This window comes from Amblyomma mixtum, chromosome 10 (genome assembly GCF_055824585.1).
Source record: "Amblyomma mixtum isolate Tamu chromosome 10, ASM5582458v1, whole genome shotgun sequence".
NCBI lineage: Eukaryota > Metazoa > Arthropoda > Arachnida > Ixodida > Ixodidae > Amblyomma > Amblyomma mixtum.
The window spans coordinates 179,473,214-179,492,304 of record NC_143021.1 but is presented as its reverse complement, the minus strand read 5'-3'; the positions used below and the strand labels follow the sequence as shown (position 1 = coordinate 179,492,304).

General features: G+C 47.2%; 1 protein-coding gene across 3 annotated transcripts in view; it reads right to left on the bottom strand.

The window, feature by feature from the left end:
* Positions 1 to 755: 755 nt before the first annotated feature.
* Positions 756 to 19,091, bottom strand: part of LOC149327874 (putative ATP-dependent RNA helicase DDX43) — a 43,844-nt gene continuing 25,508 nt past the window's right edge. For all 3 annotated transcript variants that reach the window (XM_089563212.1, XM_089563215.1, XM_089563214.1), the window contains 11 exons: positions 18,800 to 18,855; positions 16,428 to 16,546; positions 13,885 to 13,995; positions 11,406 to 11,547; positions 9,801 to 9,989; positions 6,959 to 7,018; positions 6,794 to 6,861; positions 5,791 to 5,856; positions 4,656 to 4,763; positions 3,951 to 4,025; positions 756 to 1,491 (listed from right to left, as the gene is read on the bottom strand). In XM_089563212.1, the coding sequence (XP_089419338.1) occupies positions 1,230 to 1,491; positions 3,951 to 4,025; positions 4,656 to 4,763; positions 5,791 to 5,856; positions 6,794 to 6,861; positions 6,959 to 7,018; positions 9,801 to 9,989; positions 11,406 to 11,547; positions 13,885 to 13,995; positions 16,428 to 16,546; positions 18,800 to 18,855 (1,256 nt within the window). In that variant the 3' untranslated portion in view covers positions 756 to 1,229. The remainder of the gene's footprint in view (positions 1,492 to 3,950; positions 4,026 to 4,655; positions 4,764 to 5,790; positions 5,857 to 6,793; positions 6,862 to 6,958; positions 7,019 to 9,800; positions 9,990 to 11,405; positions 11,548 to 13,884; positions 13,996 to 16,427; positions 16,547 to 18,799; positions 18,856 to 19,091) is intronic.

The window sequence follows — 19,091 nt, the reverse complement described above, 5'->3', positions numbered from 1 at the left end:
GTAATCATGAGCATAGATGCTGCAAACAAGCAAGTACCAAATTTCCTCCGTTTCCGGTAAATTTCCTCCATGCTTGGCGTGTAGTAGAAGCGCCATCATGCGGCACCCACTGAAAACTCCCCTCACAATGTACGGCACTGGCCCAGCAGATGGCGCAGGTGGCGCACCGCGCACAGCTTCTGCGCCACGTGAAAACAAGGTGAGAAAGGCTAATTAATCGGGCGGCCAAGACGTCCGAAGAACGACAGGAACGTCTCGCAAAGAGACGCCACTAAGCCGCGTGTCTCTGCCGAAATGTCGGTAGACGAAACTGCTTTCGCTACGTACATCCTGGCCTAGCTGGGCTAGGCCGAAAAACCCACAATGCATCATTGCATTTTCATCTGCAGAGGACCAGATGCCTGCTCGACTAAGGAACGACCTAGCTCACCACAGCGAATGGTTTGGTTTGGTTTATTGGGGTTTAACGTCCCAAAGCGACTGAGGCTATGAGAGACGCCGTAGTGAAGGGCTCCGGAAATTTCGACCACCTGGGGTTCTTTAACGTGCACTGACATCACACAGCACACGGGCCTCAAGAATTTCGCCTTCAAGAAATTCAGCCGCCGCGGCCGGGATCGAACCCGCGTCTTTCGGGCCAGCAGCCGAGCGCCGTAACCACTGAGCCACCGCGGCGGGGTCACCACAGTGAATGGCAAACAGACTAAGTCTGGGTGGAGCTCCTTGCAAGTCAAGTAACAAATGCACACACACGATTATCACAAAAGGTGCACAAATCTGTGCTTTATATTTACAGCCTGCAATATGCAGATGGACAGTCGGACACACTTTGCTAAGCCTCAGTCAAAGACTAGGAATCAAAAGGTCGAAAGTGAACTATTGGAGCGATCATTGAATTTAACTCAAACCAAAGCGTTTAAACATCTGTAACCCTCATAAGTTCGAAACTGCACATCAAGCTAGACAATAAGAAAAAGTTGCCAGCAAATAAACTATTGAAGCACCCCTTCGATTACTTATATATATCAAAAAACAAGAATTGCAACTCTACAAAATCGGCTCTGGGCACCATCATCACAAAGTAAAACAAATTGACAGCACAGTTCAATCAAAATCGAGTTTGCATGATACTGCACTCTTGACCTAAATGAGGTACTATATAATTTAATGAAATTTGTGACGGTCCGTGTGAGGCTTATGAAAATGAGCATGGTGAACAGGCCAGCCCTTCACCACCGGCTACGGTTGCCTCCCCCACCCCAACCGCCGCCGCCGCCACCTCTCCGGAAACCGCCGCCGCCTCGGCTGCCACGGTCGATGCCAAAGGCACGCTCCTCGTCATCGCGGCGCTTCTTCCAGGCATCGAACCGTTCAGCCATGGAATACAGCTCCTGAGGAACCTCCTGGTTGGCCTCTTCCAGGATGCTGATCAGCTCGCGAGCCTGTCTCCAGTTCTCACGAGTAACCAGGGTGATCGACTCACCACGGCGCCTGCATGAACAGCAAAAGGAAGCAAGCATTTCACCTCAGTAACTGCACCAGCTCATGCCTGCCATCAACAACAGGCAAAAAATCAATACAAAACACTTGAAGTACACTAGAGTACTTTAACCCTTTGAGGGTCGAATTATTTTGAAGAAAACTTTCCCAGGTGGTCAAATTACTTTATTGCGGATCTTGAATCTACAAAATGTATATAATCGAGAATAAATAGTAAAAAAAAAATTAGGAACAGTACTTTGGTGACAGCATCACTCACAACTGGAAAATGTTCAATAGAATAGAATAGCAACAGTCATAAGCAAGCTAAGAGCAGCACCAATAAAGATAGAAATCAACTTTCGCCGCCTCTGCAAAACAGTGCCCACAAAGAGAAAACACGTTTCGCGCGACTCCGTTGCGCTCACGCGGCGAAACCAAAACTACAAAAGGGGTGTTGCCGCAGTCTGTACCGCCGCGCTAAAGCCAGACATAAGTTCTGCTTATCTCCGTAAGAAGGCAGCACAAAATTCAAACACTTCTTGTAAGTCCTAAGAGGTGGCAGCACCCCCCAGTGAGCACGCATTGTTCTTTTGGCGCAAAATTTCAAACGGAAGATCGAAACTGTACCCGTACGACAAAGACCTTGCGGGACAGAAAACCGCCGCCGTACATATACGGCAAAAGCCTTCAAAGGGTTAACCCATATATGCCGCAACTTCAGAAATTTGAACAGATCAAAATATTTCTTGATATAACATGTTTATTTCACTTCAGGATTCAGAATCATCCTTCATTGGTGGAAAGTTTTTCTCCGCACTGACGCCTTCTACAACGTAGGACATTAGTTGGAAGCAGTGCAGTGAAGCTCGGGCCTCATTTAGGACTGCGGCGCGGAATGTTCGAACCTTATAGACAACATTCCATGATTAGAAGTGATCTTCCAGCCCTTCAAGAACAAAGCTGGCAGCTGGAATTTCTATGTCTCTGCTCCACTCAATGGCCTGGTGTTCCATTCTATTAAGAAAGATCTGCTGAAGTAGCAACACCTCCAGGTGCTCATCTTCAACTGAAAAGTGCTTATCTTCTCCTATGACAGTTTTACCCGGCAACAACCATTGGCCAGCTTTGTTAAAGGTGCACTGAAGAGGATTCTGAACATGTCTTTTTGCCGCGGGAACTCTATCTACACGTTCCTAGCATTCTTAGAAACTGCAACTTATTGCCCTCTATGGCCGATTTCCCTAATTAAATCAAATTAACGTCCGGCTCCCGCCCTTTTTTTTAAATTCTGCCTCGTACGATGGGCGGAGTCGACCAACGCGTGAAGTTCCTTTCAGCCAGCTCCGTGGAGGCTTCTCTTTAGCTTTATTTTGTTTTTTAGGTTTCCATGAATAAACAGTTTCATTCGCAGATAATATAGCCGCAAAATAAGCCCGCAGAAATAAAAATACGCGCGGACTATTTGCTACTACGGACTACTACGTATTACTCCGCCGATGGCAGAGCGGCAAGCCGCCACGGGACTGGGTGAAAGGCACTCCACGCGTTGGTCGACTCCGCCCACCGTACGAGGCAGAATTTAAAAAAAAAAAGGGCGGGAGCCGGCCGTTAATTCGATTTAATTTGGGAAATCGGCCATACAGGGCAATAAGTCGCAGTTTCTAAGAATGCTGGGAACGTGTAGATCGAGTTCCCGCGGCAAAAAGACAAGTTCAGATTCCTCTTCAGTGCACCTTTAAAACGCAATCACAGTCACAGAGCAACCCTATGAGTGAAAGCAGGCGGGAAACACAGAAAAAGCAAAATGACCAACTCACAAAGCCACCCAACGCTTTAAACAAGTGACTAGCCATTGCCTCCAAACTGGCCAGTCATAACAGAGAATAATAAAATGCCCAAGACCAGCACTGAGCAGTCAGAAGCTGCTATTAGCTTCGTGAATTCAGCCCCTGGTTAGCCATAACACTAACCACTTTCAATGAGCCATGAAGAAAGTCACAGGAAGGCAAATCCCTAGCATCACGGTGAGGTGCAACTTTCAACATTCTAGAAATCACGACAGGCAAATGTAAGCCCTCAAAACTGTGAAGGCATTTCGCTCTTTGCAAATATGCTGCAGATATGGACCTTGAGAAAGGCCCGCAAAACAATTAAAAAAAAGCCGTGAAATTCCTTGCGCATTAAGGAGCACCACATTTCACACATTTTTCTACGAAATCTTGAAAGCTTTTTCAGAGGAGGAACTTTTTATAACGCGGTGTCAAAAAAAAAACAGTCTCGTAGCTTCGTTCAAATTATTTTGCAGAGCTAACTTGAGGTAATTCAGCGCTCGCTCAAGTCGACACTGACCCCCGATAGGTGTGCTTGACTTGTTACAGATACAAGACTGAGTGAGCACGGTCCCCGAGAGGCGACCAAGACAGCACACGACACATCTGAGGAAAAAAATATAGAAGGAAGACTCTTACCCTGCTCGGCCCGTGCGGCCCACTCGATGAACGTATTCTTCGACGTTCCGAGGGAAATCATAATTGAATATGTGCCTGCAGTCAATATAAAGAGAGGGTTACATCACACCATCAGCCACATCACAAACTTAACAATGTGGGCAACAAAGTGCAGCGAAGAATATCCTACATGCACTAAAATTTAGTGAAACATAGTTCCGGGGTTACTGCAAAATTTTTGAAGCTTTCCTGCTCACTAGTAACAAAACAAAAAATGTACATGAGGTACAGTCTTTGTCGAAAGTTTAGAGCCCAGGGGGTTTGCTTCAAAGCCTCTCAGTGGGACTCCTGTAACTTTCGTGGTAGTCCTACCCATTGGAGGAGGCAGGACCGGAAATCTTCTTACCTTTAGCAAATTTGGAGCGCTGGAGATGCTTTACGAACCAGACAGTGTGCTTCAGAAGCAAACACCCTGGGCTCCAAACTTCTGACAAAGGCTGTACATGAGCTTTCTCCTGCTTTATGTGCACACTGAATGCGGGCGCACAGAAGTTCTGATGGTGATTTCTGCAATTCCTATGGGCTACTGATCAGCAATCGAATAGGCTGTGGTGCAACAGTTATGTCAAGGTAACACTCCATGTTGCGACGTTTAGCAGCAAAAAGGATCTCCAAAATAAGGTGACTGCACTCATGGTGCTAGACTACCAAGCATCATTCACTCACGTGACATCCTTGATGTCCAACCCTCGCGCTGCAACATCAGTGGCGATCAGTATCCGCACTTTACTGTCCCGGAAGTCTTCGAGAGCTTGCTCCCGGTCGCACTGCTCCCTGCAAGGTCATGTGCGCACACAAAATGAGTGCGAGAGCACTTTCTTGCAGCGACGACTATACTGTCGCAGCAAGGTAAACTGGAAGAGAGACAAGCAGGCTTGCACAGGACCTGAACTAGCTCCAGCTTTTTGTGGCTGTCAAAGGCACAGGAGTTGTGGCAGCATGTTAGTTCACCGCAGTTGCGACTTTCGTGTGCTGCCGCCGAGGATTGCAATTTTTAGCACGATATGCACGCACCTGAATAGCTACACGGCTGGGAGTTTGCTCTCGAACGCGGCAAGCGTGCGGCGGGCCGGAAATACGACGTGGCCGAGAAGCGCAGCAGTTGCAACTGTGGGGCGCCTAAATTATCGTATGCGACTCCAAGCGCCGAGGTTTTCGTGGGCCTAAGTCGGGAAGATTTCCAGCTGGAGACGAAGTTTTCCAAACAGACGTGTAAAGTGAGCACCCCTGAAAACTGTGTGCAGAATTCAGCTTGCGCAGCTGTTCCAAGCGATGTCATTGTGTGTGCTGTGGGTCCGCAGCAGCTACGACGGCAGCGACACTAGTGAGGACTAGTACTTCAGAAAAAACTTTGTTAAAATAAGCATAGGGTTGTGGAATGTGCATGCTTTTTTGTTTTTTTTTTTTCCCCACCTTATTTTTTTTTTGGGGGGGGGGGGGGGGAAGGGGTTGGCTTGCAATCATGCATGCAGAGTTCAGTGTGTGCCTATTATGCATGCTGTCTCAAGTCCCAGATACGCAAATAGGAGTGATTAAAAAGGAATAGAAAGGGGAAGTAATTACTTCCTAACATCCACCACAGCACAGCCATATGGCCAAAAACGGCGGATCTTAAAACACGACAGCCTAGCGTGTAAGCTGCCATACACTGGCGAACTTGCTCCAGGTGGCAAATGATAAAATAATAAGGCTGTACACATGGCTATGAACAGAGCGCACAGGTAAAACACAACAGACCTCACGACAACACACTGAAAAAAAAAAAAAGAGGCAACCATAGAGATTGCTTTGTGCGCCTCACCTTCCCCCATGTATGGAGTCACAGTTGACTCCTGCCAGGATGAAGTCACTCGACAGGTGGTCCACCCTGCACGGACACAAGCCTAAAATTGAGCACAGCCAGCTAGGCACCAGGATTATGAGAGAATGACGGCAAATTGAACTTGGTCTCTATCAAGAGAGATCTGCATTTTGACAAAGACGCTACCTTCAATGAAAACTGAGCTTTTGTCACCTAGAAAACATTTGGTTTATGGGGGTTTAACGTCCCAAAGAGACTCGGGCTATGAGGGACGCCGTAGTGGAGGGTTCCGGGCGACTTCAGTCACCTTGAGAACGCACAGAGCATGCCACCATCCCACAGATCCGTAAAGTTTCATGAAGCTGGCATAGACATCCACAAAGTGAAGGAGTGTGAGGGGAGAGGAATGGGAGAGGAGACGGGGGATGTTATGTGAGCAATGTCGTTTCCCATAACCGAGACTTTTTCACCACACATGTAGCTCAGCGTTACAGCTATGCCTGTGTTCTCGCACTGTGCAGCACAGTGACAACATCCGTCAGTTTTCAGTTCTAATTCAGTTTGGGGATATTGAGGGACCATGCATCAGTATGCTTTATATTTTTTGCACGCATGTTATCCAATAAGGGATGGAAGCCTTCTCCTCAGTACTCTTTGTGGGGATGCACTCGTCCCCTGTGGTTCGCTTTCCCGCAATGCACCCTCAACTCGTTCCCTGTGGTTAGCTTCCCCGCAATGCACCCTCCTCCGTTGTGTTAGTACTTAACTAACAGGAGAGGGTGCTCGCGTCGCAGTGACACCAGCGCCACGGATGGCGTGTTTGCTGCTAGCACACAGGGGAGAGACAACCCCACATCTTTGGAAACCACTACAGTTGCTCAGACACAAAAAGAATGTTTGTCCCCTGGTATAAAAGCAACGGCAGCACATTCACGGTGCGATCTGACAGGAACGTTCAGAGTTCACAAAGACTGGCAGAAAGGAAAGCGGCCATGGCACTCACATGGCCTTTCTGTCGAGGAACACAATCACTTTGTCTTCTGGCTGCATGGAGTCCAGGAAGGCTTTTAGCTGTGAAAAGCAAACAAAAAAAAACTCCATTCAGTAAAATCACATTTCCAGCAAGAAGCCAAGCAAAATGCACCCAGCAAAGGGCACGCCACTTTACCTGCTCCCGCTTTTCGGTTTCGTCACACATGATGATTGTTTGCGTGACGGTGTGGACAGCCTGGAAAAAAAAAATGCGTACATTCAATGCAAAGCAGTACACACATTCAAGGGTACGAAAAAAACATGCCAATGTTATCTGCCACACTACTGTTGTAGAAAAATTCAATACCATCCAGCACCCTTTATGCAATTTTCTTCCATTTCACACTATACACAATGAATGTCAATCGTGCTGCATCCACGAACTGCGAGCACTAAAGTTTCCATAGCGGCAGGATAACACAAAATTTGCTCGACACCCGAAGTAAGCTACGCAGAGGCGGGCCAAGGCACAGATGCACAAACATATGCAGAAACAAAAGGGACGTCGACTGCCGGCAAAAAGCGGAGAACGGAACCAAAAAAAGTAATTCGTTTGCAGAAGCGGAAGAAAGGTGACAGCGTGCTTCAAATGTTGGCAGTACTTAAAAAAGCGAAGAGCGTTGAGAGTCACGGAGAGACTTTAGCGCCCGAAAGGGCAAAGGGGCAAATCACCCGAAGTTATTTTTCGTGAAAATTAAGTCAGAGACATGCACATGTAGAAACTAGGATTCGGAATTCCACTGAAGCAATGACGGTTCGGCCAACGATGCAGCTGGTCAGTATGAGGCGGCTCTCACTTGGCGCGCTCTTAAGGGCACAGGGTAAGGTAAAATTAGAAAAAAAAAGTTTTTTTTTTCTTTCGCAATTTCAGAAGCTAAATTCTTTCTACACATGTTCCATGATTGCACTTTCCTCAGAAAGCCATATTTCGGGCTGAAAAACGCTTTTTTTGAACCCAAGTAGTCAGCGGCCACACCCCCTTTCCGGATACCCTCCGCGTTTATCCCCAATTTTTTCAACCAAAAATGCCACCACCTGATTTGAAAGCTTGTCTGAAATCAGCTACATATAAAAAATTGCTTGGCAACTATTGTTCAGCTGTCTTTTTTTAGCCAAGATAATCCTGAGACGCTGCGTACTTTTCCACGTTTCTGCAACTTTCATGCAGCTGCGTCCGAGTGTTTTCCCTTCGGATGAGTATTGTACTTTGTGCCGTTGTTGGTTGTTGTTGATAAGATGAGATGCCTTGGGCAAAGAAGGCCTTCGGAAGGCGTGAATTTCACGGCAGCCGTTACACTCATCGTGAAAAATCAAAAGGATGCCCACGACCTAATGTGACGCCGAGCGCCAAACGCGCCAGCTCCTCGACATCAAAGCTTTTAAGATTTTCTGTGTGCTTCCAGGAAGAGGATGTACTACAGAGCAGCAGTGAATATGCCTTAATGGACATGGACGGCATTTGTGCCGCAATTACACAGAGTTGTGTGTATAGACAATGCGGTGGAAGGGTTGAGCTCACCGAAATTCTGACAAAGCGCGCGTTTGTTAGACTTCATACCCTAAGGATGGCATCACTGGACGCTGTTATTGCATTTAATGATGGTAGCATCGCAAGGATCAACGTTTTGAAAGCGTGTGGATTGAACCCGGGGAGCAACACCATCTAGTGCTTGAGGCAAGCTGACCATAAGCGAATGTACTTTGCGGACCGAGTAACACGACAGCTCACAAAAAAGGCCCAGCAAGCAAAATGACAAGCCCAAACGCAAAAAATTGACTGCGACAGTGACTACGAAGTAAGATGCTATTAAACCAATGGCTATGAATGTGTTTTTGCGAATAAAAAATTTTGTTTCACATCTTTTTTCACTTTAGGCTCAATTATCTCAAAACAGTGTTTTTTCTTATAAAGGTACCATTATTTCCATTGTCTTTTAAGACAGACCGCTGATTTTTTTTTGCAACCATCTACATAAGTGTTGGCAACTACTGAACTAGAATTAAGCAATTTCACTCAGTAGTTTTTTCGTTATGAATTTTCAAATGTGAAAATAAAGCCGAAATTTATGTACTAGAGGTAGAAATTTCATTAAAAATAAAATTTTCAACGCATTTCAATTATTCTAGTTCAGTAAAAAGAGCGTAAAATTTGGAACAAAATGATATATATATATCCAGAGTACACCTATTAGTTGCCGAGAAACATGTACCTCAACATGGCCTAAAATGCATGGGAAGTATAGGGCTTACCCTGTGCCCTTAAGCTCACTTTGCTGCAGAGGGCATCGCGGAAATCAATCATGCCTCCATTTTAATGCAAGTGACAGTAAACTGGCAACAGGATTAGGCCTCGTATTATAAGTGATCACTGGTTCAAAGCACCTTTATCTGTGGCTTTGATGCAAAGCACACCAGGCACTGTGCAAGAGGCACTCTGTCACAGGGAAATGCACCGCTAGTGCAAAATGCACCCGACTTAGGTTTTTCCACTGGAGGGAATGGCGGGAATAAAGAAATGAATGTGTTCTTTTTTTGGTGCGAACACCCAGCATATAGGAAAAGTAAACAACGCAGCAACTATAATAATAAGATAAAATAAGATTATAATAAGATAACCGCTGGTCCTTATGGGTAACAGAGTGGATTCCAGGAGAAGGCAAGCGTAGCACGAAGAGGCAGAAAGTTAGGTGGGCGGATGAGATCAAGAAGTTTGCGGGGATACGGTGGCCGCAGCTGGCACAGGACAGGGTCGATTGGAGAGATATGGGAGAGGCCTTTGCCCTGCAGTGGGCGTAGCCAGGCTGATGATGATGATGATGAAACAACGCAGCAACAGGCGCCATTTGGGCTAAATGATGCACGTGAAATGCAATTCTCCTGACTATTTCTTTTAAATTACCAACTGCCAAGCTGGGATACACAAGCCCTCACAAGTGTACACGGTGTAACCACAGACGACGGCTGCTGCGATAACTCACCGCCAGGTCCAGGGAGCCGATGAACACCTGGAAGGGGTTGGTCATGTACTGCTGGCCGAGTCGACGCACGCCCTCAGGCCAGGTGGCGCTGGTCATGACCGTCTGCCGGTCCGGCCGGATGTCCAGCAGCACTTTCTTGATCTGCGGCTCAAATCCCATGTCCAGCATGCGATCGGCCTCATCCAGGACCTGGCAGCAGCAGCATCACACACATGCAAATGAAAGCCATCAGTGCCCGCAGTATATAGGTGCGGCGTTTTACGCACTGTAGAAAATTCCGACAGTCGCTCATGAGCAGTACTACAGCGGCCAGCCAATTTTTCGGACTTTGGTCATTTGGATAGGCCGTGATAACGTCACGAAGAAGACGAAGCTGGCAGTGGGGCTGGACGGAGCGCTCGTGCTAGGCCAGCGGCCATTAAATCATCTCTTGTCCATCGTTCATCACACCTCATTCTTCGGCTGGCCGCCACGTAACCATACAAACACTGTTAACACAAATTTCACGGTGATACAAATTTGTAAAATCCTCTGGCTGTCCGGAATTTTGGATGTTCCGAACTGTCTACGGCGACACTACAGCACAAAGCGCCTGCTGTACGTCACCAACGCCGTAATCGCTAATCATGCGGTACGCACTGCGAGTAGTAAGCTGTGGTGCGCGGCTAGCTCGCACATTGCCGAAGTTGCGATCGCTAATCGTGTGGTATGCACCGCAAGCAGTGAGCGGCGGTGCACAGACCGCACATTGCGGACATCGTGATCGCCAGTCAGTAGCGAGCTGTGGCCGCATGGCTGTGAATAAAGATTATGGGCATGCTTTTTTTTTTTTTGTTGTTAAACTTCATAGTGTAGCGCATAGAGTCAATTTACAGTCGCAACTGAAATATACAGTCACAACTGAAATATAGAAGTACCACAATTTACTGCTCAATTTCTTAGCCCAGAACTACGCTAACCAAGGCAGTTGAACTGCCGCCAGCAGCCATGCCACTACATTCTGTTTGCCCAGTGGAAACTCACCAATTCGAACCTGAAGATTACTGAAACCATGACCGAACATATCAAAGTTTAAATTCAGAGAAGACGCTTGCTTTACGGAGGGACTAATTCCTAGTCGGTCCTGTTACGTTCTGTGCGAGCCGAGTGAGACGCGCGCCGGCATTCTGGGCCAGCGGAGTGAGACGCGCGCAGGCGTTCTGGGCCAGCGGAGTGAGACGCGCGCAGGCGTTCTGGACCAGCCGAGTGGGACGCGTGCCGGCGTTCCAGGCGAGCCGAGTGGGACGCGTGCCGGCGTTCCAGGCGAGCCGAGTGGGACGCGTGCCGGCGTTCCAGGCGAGCCGAGTGGGACGCGTGCCGGCGTTCCAGGCGAGCCGAGTGGGACGCGCGCCGGCGTTCGGGGATGCTCTATATAAAGGCCACGGCAGAGCGCTGTGCCGCTCTTTCCTGCCCGTCTGCCGAGTTGGAATAAAGGCGTTCCAGACAACCTTCGGTGTCGCCGCTTGCTCGTCGTTCGTCGATTCGCCCGAAACGTAACAGTCCACACAGAAAGACCAGACGCAGTGCGCTCGCATGAACATGAGCTTGAAATGCCATGGAACTAACCAAGAACGTGACGTAATTGAGGTCGATGATGTTGTTCATGACCAGATCGTTGAGGCGGCCTGGCGTGGCAATGACGATCTCCACACCAAGGTTGACCGTCTGGATTTGCTCCCGCCGATTGCCACCTCCATAGATGCATACACTGCAAGAACAATGCCACCCATGTCATAAGACAGCTTTTCATTGCAACTACCATGCACAACGTGCACATAAATCGTCTTTCTCTCGTCGTGCACAGTTACGAAGCGCAAAACTACAGTTCGAAAAAACCAGACGGGACATTAAGTGAGTTTCGATTAGTGAGAGTCCGCCATAACTTCAGTGGCACAAAGTGTTGCTCACAAATGCCCATGCCTCAACTGTTCACAGAAATTTAAGTCTAGATACCAAAAAAAAAAGTACTTTGACACCAAAGCCCCATGTCTCCCCTTAACGCCTTCAATGATCATGAATTTTGGTAATTTAGTGGCCGCCGCGGTGGCTCAGCGGTTATGGTGCTCGGCTGCTGACCCAAAAGACGCGGGTTCGATCCCGGCCGCGGCGGCTAGAATTTCTTTGGAGGAAAAATTCTAGAGGCCCGTGTACTGTGCGATGTCAGTGCACGTTAAAGAACACCAGGTGGTCGAAATTTCCGGAGCCCTCCACTGCGGCGTCTCTCATAGCCTTAGTCGCTTTGGGACGTTAAACCCCATAAACCAAACCAATTTTGGTAATTTAATGCTTAACATGCTGCCATTATATCGAAGGCATCTTTGGATGTGGGAACAATGTCTAGATAAAAACATGAGGGAAACTGCCATGCTACAGGGTGCAGTGAGCATGAAAGATCCTGGGGTGGTATTCTCCCGGTGTCGCCTTTTGCGACATGTCGCATTAGGGCGGGGCCTAAAAAAGTGCGTACAGTTGCTCGCAGAAACGCAAAACGCCGCCGGCACTTTCATCGGCGGTGCTTTCATTCACTCCGAGAAGCGACAATTTACCACTGCTGATTCACTAGCAGCAGTAGCTTCGTATCTTTGATAGCAAGAATATTTGCCATCACATGACGTCTAATGTTCAAAAAATACTTGCAAGTTTGATACAAACTCGCTTTACTTCATTTAAGTCTATAAAACACCGCGAAAAAGCTCCAAATCTATTTTTGTTTCATTCCGGACGGTTGTGCTAGGTTTCGGCTGCGTTTCGGGCAGTTGCAGACGGTAGCAGTGTAGCTGGAGGTCCCATTAGGCTTGCGCGCTCCAGAATGGAGAGCGTATCTCAAAAACTAGGCTGAATTGCAGCTTAAACTTTATCGTCGAAGCAAGGTAAGCCATAGCGAAAAGCAACAACAGCAGTAGTTGTTGGTAAACATGCCGACCGGAATCGCAAGGACTGCTGAATTGGATGAAGCGGGCGGCTCTCGCTTGGAAGGACGCCGCCATGTTTTCACGCTAAGGGCGCAAAAGCCGCAACTGCCGATTGCGTTCGTATGCTAATTTTCCCATTAGCGTTCTGTGAATGAGCACTCTGGACCAGCTATTCCGCTATGCACGCAATTACGCAAAGCCCGCAACACGAGAACTCTCTAATGTTCAGTTGTAGGTTTGTAAAAGTCATCACATTGTTTTAAATCCTCTTTGGCTCGTGCAGACACCGTTTCGTTGCACTAACGTGCATTAAAACGCCTTGAAGGGTCATGTAGATCCGAGCGCAAGCGCTGCCAAGGCCATCTCGTCGCAGCGGGCAACTTCTGCTTCGTCGTCTGCTTACGACGGTGCAAACGGTAAGTTCGCATGGCGAGTGGCAGTCGGGCTCAGCAGACGGTAGCCACAGTGCTGTGCTCTTCGACAGCCGGCAATGCCGCCGAATAGATTCGTCGGCCAAGGCAAACTGGTCGCGATGTCCGCGGACACGCCACTCTTCTTCGCAACTCAAAAACCAGGCAAGGAGAGTGGGATCCATGGCGTCTAGTATCAATTTCGTAGCCCGTCGCCCGCGCGAATCGCTTCAGCGCATTCCGTTGTTTGACTAAGCGTAGTAAATTGGGGTGACGTCACGATAACGTAGCAGGAAGGCGGATCCATGACGTCATGCCGCCATCACCGCGGCTCGAGCCAATCAGCGAAGAGCGAATGCGACATGTCGCAAAAGGCGACACCGGGAGAATACCACCCCTAGTCAGGCAACAGAAGAGCAACCACTATTTGGCAACTGCGAAGAAAAAGAAAGAAAAAGAAAAGCTAAGTGCAGTGAACTTGCTTCACGGCAGGCAGCTGGCCCTTGAACTCCAAGCTGACAACACCCTCGTCCCTCAGGGGCAGTGTTATGCGAGGTTTAATATCCTAAACCTGCGCGTGGACCATGAGAGGCACCAGAACAGTGCAATCAGAACAGCCAAAAGCATTCAACCATTCGTCCGGCATCATTCAAAACTGGCAGCACATTAACAGCTAAGGTTAAAACCAAACACCAAATAAAAAAGCCGGCCAGAGCAACGCACCATTTGATCCCTCGGTAGTGGTACTTCTTGGCTTCGCGCTCGATCTGCTGGGCGAGCTCGCGAGTCGGCGCCAGCACCAGGCACGACGGCCCCGTCCTCTCCTCCCTCGGCCTGCGCAGACGAGCACCACAAGATGAGCACCACAAGACGAATGCCTTCTGTACACCAGCCAACAATACGTGAACAAGGCACATGCAAGAGCTCCCGACGTGCGCTCATATTTAAGGGATGGCTTGCATAAGCACTCATGTGAAGCTGCTTGGTAGCAAATACAGCAGCCATGCACAGAAATACATCAATATATAGACGACCTTGTAAATAAAAAAAAAAAGTTCCAAAGACAAGTGTGTACAGTAAAACTTCGCTACAGTGAACAGGTGAAAAAAATCGTAAAATACAGTCAAGCCCACTTATAACAATATTCAAAAGCCATGGAAATACCATTGTTATAGCCAATAATTGTTATAACAGGGTTGTGCCAAAAAAAAGAACAGATGACAATCTTCCGGGCATTTATTGACAGTAAATATCCGGAGTGGTTTGATTGTTCTAATGCCTGTAAAAGCTCGTTAAATCAAACTTCAGGGTACCGGAACAATGTTCACCGTTCACCGATGACCAAAGCACCGCCATCACTGCGCCACTGGGAGTTTCGCACACCTCCGCGTCACAGGAATCAAGACGGCTTTCCGGAAGTGATTCTTATGGGAAATTCGAGAAGCATGCAGAACTAAAGGTGCGGTGACAGCTGACAAGAGAAAAACCGCGCTGGCTGCACGCACACGCATTGCACTGACTGATGGGAATACGCATGGCGTGCGTAGCCAATGCAGCAATGCAGCAGCTCTCGTGACGCGATGACGCCTGCCTCTTTTGCTTTCGTGGCATTGCTGCGCCAGCTTAGTCCATTAGTCGGCCCCACATGCATGCGCTTTTGTGTTGTAAGCATGGTTTTGCTGGTGTGGTTGTAGCATTCCCTTCTTTTTTTTTCTATAACTGTTGACGCTCAATTACCAGATTCAATTGTTATAACCAATAATGTGCCTTGACGGCATTGCTATAAGCAGTTTATTTTACCACAGAACACATGGCAAAGCTGATGGTGCCATGACTGACCATAGTTATATCCGATATATTGTTATAACCAGTATTGTTATAAGTGGACTTGACTGTAATGCAATACAGCCTAAACGTGTATTAGAACGTTTGCCACTCCATAAACAAGAATGCTAACTTTTCTTTCCATTTCTGAAGCGGCAACTTCAAAACCTTATAACTCAACTCCTATGACAGGCAGGATGATAATTTTACCCTTATTGCATTCCCTGATGTCAAGACAAATCAATCACTTGAATTACAGCAAGTTTCCTGCAACAAAATTTCTTAAATGCTCTCTCCAAAAAACTTGCATAACATTTAAAAGCACAAGCTCGTATTTTACATGAAATTAAATGACATTTAGAATCAGCACACAAATACACATGCTACCTGAAGATTCCAGAATTGTGACTTGATTAAAAAAACTCTTTTTCTAGGACCAGTTTCTCTTTAAGCGCCTGTCTTAGGTAAATGGAAACCAAATCTACCCAACAGAACATTAACAAAATGAAAAAACCTATATACAGCATGAATACAAACTATCAGTTATCAGCAATGGGACTGCTACAACTCCAAGCAGAAAAACAGAATAGGAAAAAGCTGAAATTGTGTTATAAGAAACCATTTTGAGATGCTGTTCCACTGACATATTCATCATCATCAGCCTGACTGCGCCCACTGCAGGGCAAAGGACTCTGCTGTAGTATCTCCCCAATTAGCCCTGTCCTTCGCCAGTTCCGGCCACCTTATCCCCGCAAACTTCTTAATCTCACCCGCCCACCTAACTTTCTGCCACCCCCTGCTACGCTTGCCTTCTCTTGGAACTCACTCCGTTACCCTTAAACACCAGCGGTTATCTTACCTTCGCATTACAAGCCCTGCCCAAGCCCATTTCTTCCTCTTGATTGAAAAAATGTGCTGACTACGAATCAACGTTTACTTTTTGAAGTGAGGAGACTGCTGCGCCCGATGCCGCGTGCATATACCAAGTGTTGCTACTCAAATCATATCAAACCATATCATTCATCGCTTCCGTATTTTTGAATGTTGGTTCCATTTTTCCGAGCACTCAGCTGTGGTTGGCCTGAGCTTGCCAAGTTTGCACTACAATTTTTTTTGATGAGGTCTCAAACTTCCCCCTCGGATTATATACACGTAAATACGGCATACAACAAACTGTTTCACCCCACAGCCTGTTGTCATTGAATTGGTGCACTTTCTTGAAGGGCCAAGCATGCTTCTATCCACAAGCATGTTAGACAGGAAGTATTACAGCAGTGGCATGCAGGGTTCCTTAGATTCTTTTAGAGGCTGCTGGTGATTTTCCGAGGCTAACAAGTATTGAGAGCCCTGCTTAACGCTTTAAAAGACCGGCACCTGTACCCAGACGTAGTAGTGCAAGGCTCAATTTTCTCTTCGCACTGCATTTGGTACTTGTAACTCACACGGGCTGGCTGTCGATGTGGATCATGGCCGGCAAGAGGAATGCCAGGGTCTTGCCTGTGCCCGTCTGTGCAATGCCAATGAGGTCCCTTCCCTGCAGCAAGATCGGCCAGGCCTGGCTCTGCACAGAATTACAGAAAAGAGAAACCACAGGTAACAGAGACTTTTAGTATAGCATATGAGCACTTACGTACGTTATACGCAAGCATTTAGCGGGAGGTTACTGTGGAAGTCGCAAGAGCACTTTTAGTCTACCGTACAACAGCCCGAACGCAACGATAGTCAAGGTCGCAGTGGCGCCATCTGGTGTTATAATGTAAAAACATTTTGCGACACATTTTTCGCGCTCAGCTGAGGCATTGGCCAAGCTTATCCAAGTCGTATCACGTACATAGCTGGTTGCATGATATCCCCAAATGAGTTGTGCTACGAGCGCTGCAACGATGTCAGCACCAACACGTGCTACAAGCACCACGACGGGCCAGCCACGACCGGTCGTGGGCCAGCTGACCGCCGAACCGGCTACTTTTGGCACTTTGGCAAGGCTATGAATACCTTGGCGTGATACATACAGGCATACATACAGCTTGGATGTGATGCATACAGGCATAAGTACTTCGAGATATGAGAGGAGGACTTTTACACAGGATGGTTTGGTTTATGGGGTTTAACCCTTTGAGGGTCGAATTATTTTGAAGAAAACTTTCCCAGGTGGTCAAATTACTTTCTTGCGGATCTTGAATCTACAAAATGTATATAATCGAGAATAAATAGTAAAAAAAAATTAGGAACAGTACTTTGGTGACAGCATCACTCACAACTGGAAAATGTTCAATACAATAGAATAGCAATGGTGATAAGCAAGCTAAGAGCAGCACCAATAAAGATAGAAATCAACTTTCGCCGCCTCTGCAAAACAGTGCCCACAAAGAGAAAACACGTTTCGCGCGACTCTGTTGCGATCCCTCGGCGGAATCGAAACCGCGTAGACGCGTTGCCACAGAGGGCGAGAATACCTCGCGAGCAACGGTGATAAGCAAGCTAAGAGCAGCGCCAATAAAGATAGAAATCAATTTCGGCAGCCCCTGCAAGATAGTGCTGACAAAAAGAAAACTCAAATTTCGCGCGACTCCGTTACGATCATGCGGTGAAACCAAAACTACAAAAGGGGTGTTGCCGCAGTCTGTGCCGCCGCTCTAAAGCTAGACATAAGTTCTGCTTATCTCCGTAAGAAGGCAGCACAAAATTCAAACACTTCTTGTAAGTCCTAAGAGGTGGCAGCACCCCCCAGTGAGCACGCATTGTTCTTTTGGCGCAAAATTTCAAACGGAAGATCGAAACAGTACCCGTACGGCAAAGACCTTGCGGGACAGAAAACCGCCGCCGTACATATACGGCAAAAACCTTCAAAGGGTTAACGTCCCAAAGCGACTAAGGCTATGAGAGACGCCGTAGTGAAGGGCAGGAGAACTGGTTTATAATAGATAGCGATTAAGTGAAACTTCAGTTGAACAAACTTCAAGGGACCCCAGGAAATAAAGGGAGCCTCAAACACACACGTCACACACATGAATCCATGCTGTACAACATATGCAAGGGTGGATAACTAATGTATAAAGGCACTAATACCCTTCCTCAAAATGCAGGGCCTGGCTGCACTGCTGGGTTACCGATGACCAGATTCTTAATGGTGCAAAAGTGCCATGTGTGCGTGCTTCTAAGCTCTTTTTGTGGTAGCCTCTTTAATCTAACACAATCCCCGTCTACTGGAACCTAGAAACGGCATTTTTAAGCAGCAGGCTCGTACAGTGCTGCCCGTGTGGCATTTGCCACGGCACAATTTCGTTTTCACGCTTTAGTTATTAGCACTCGCTCCACAGCAGTGATGAAGAAGCACAAAGAGTCGCAACAAGATCCGTGCCGCCTCTAAGTGTACTCTGTGTTAACATGGGCACAACATGTCGGAAGCCGTCAAACACGAAGGCAGCCAACCAACATAACAGTGCCACTTTGGCTGGCTGCTGTTGCCATTCACATGAACAAAACATAGGCTGTCAAAATTCCACCACAGGGTCAAGAATTGTCACAGTCACATCAGCAACGTAGCATGCTGGAACACTTCTGCATCTGCAATGTAACATCTACCCTGTATAGCATGGGTTCCTATGGGAGCTTGGGCAGAACTGGCTCACGAAAATGTTTCAGCTGGGAAAATGAGCACCCAAGAGCATAACAGCGGAGTTCTACTGGACACGGCATGTGAAATTTCACTGATTATCTGAAAAAATTGCAATTATCAAGCTTCCAATGCAGAAGGAACCAACACGGCTTTACTGTTTTTGCACAAGCTACACAAGAACAGCACAGTCCTCACCTGTATGGGAGATGGCTTCACAAACTTATTCTTGTAGATTTCATCCAAGATTTCAGCTGCAAGTAAAAAAAAAATATTCATCACACTCACAGTACAGCTGATGATACCAGAGACACACAGCTGGCCTCCTCAGTAGATGCATGCAAAATCAACACATATACAAGAGAATGTATAAATAGGACCTTCTTTCAATTTCAGGTTTGATATTTTTTTTTTCGCACATTTTAAAGGTTGAAATTGAGCACTGAATTTTGAGTTCAAATTTGAGTGCTAATCAGGTTACTGAACAAGA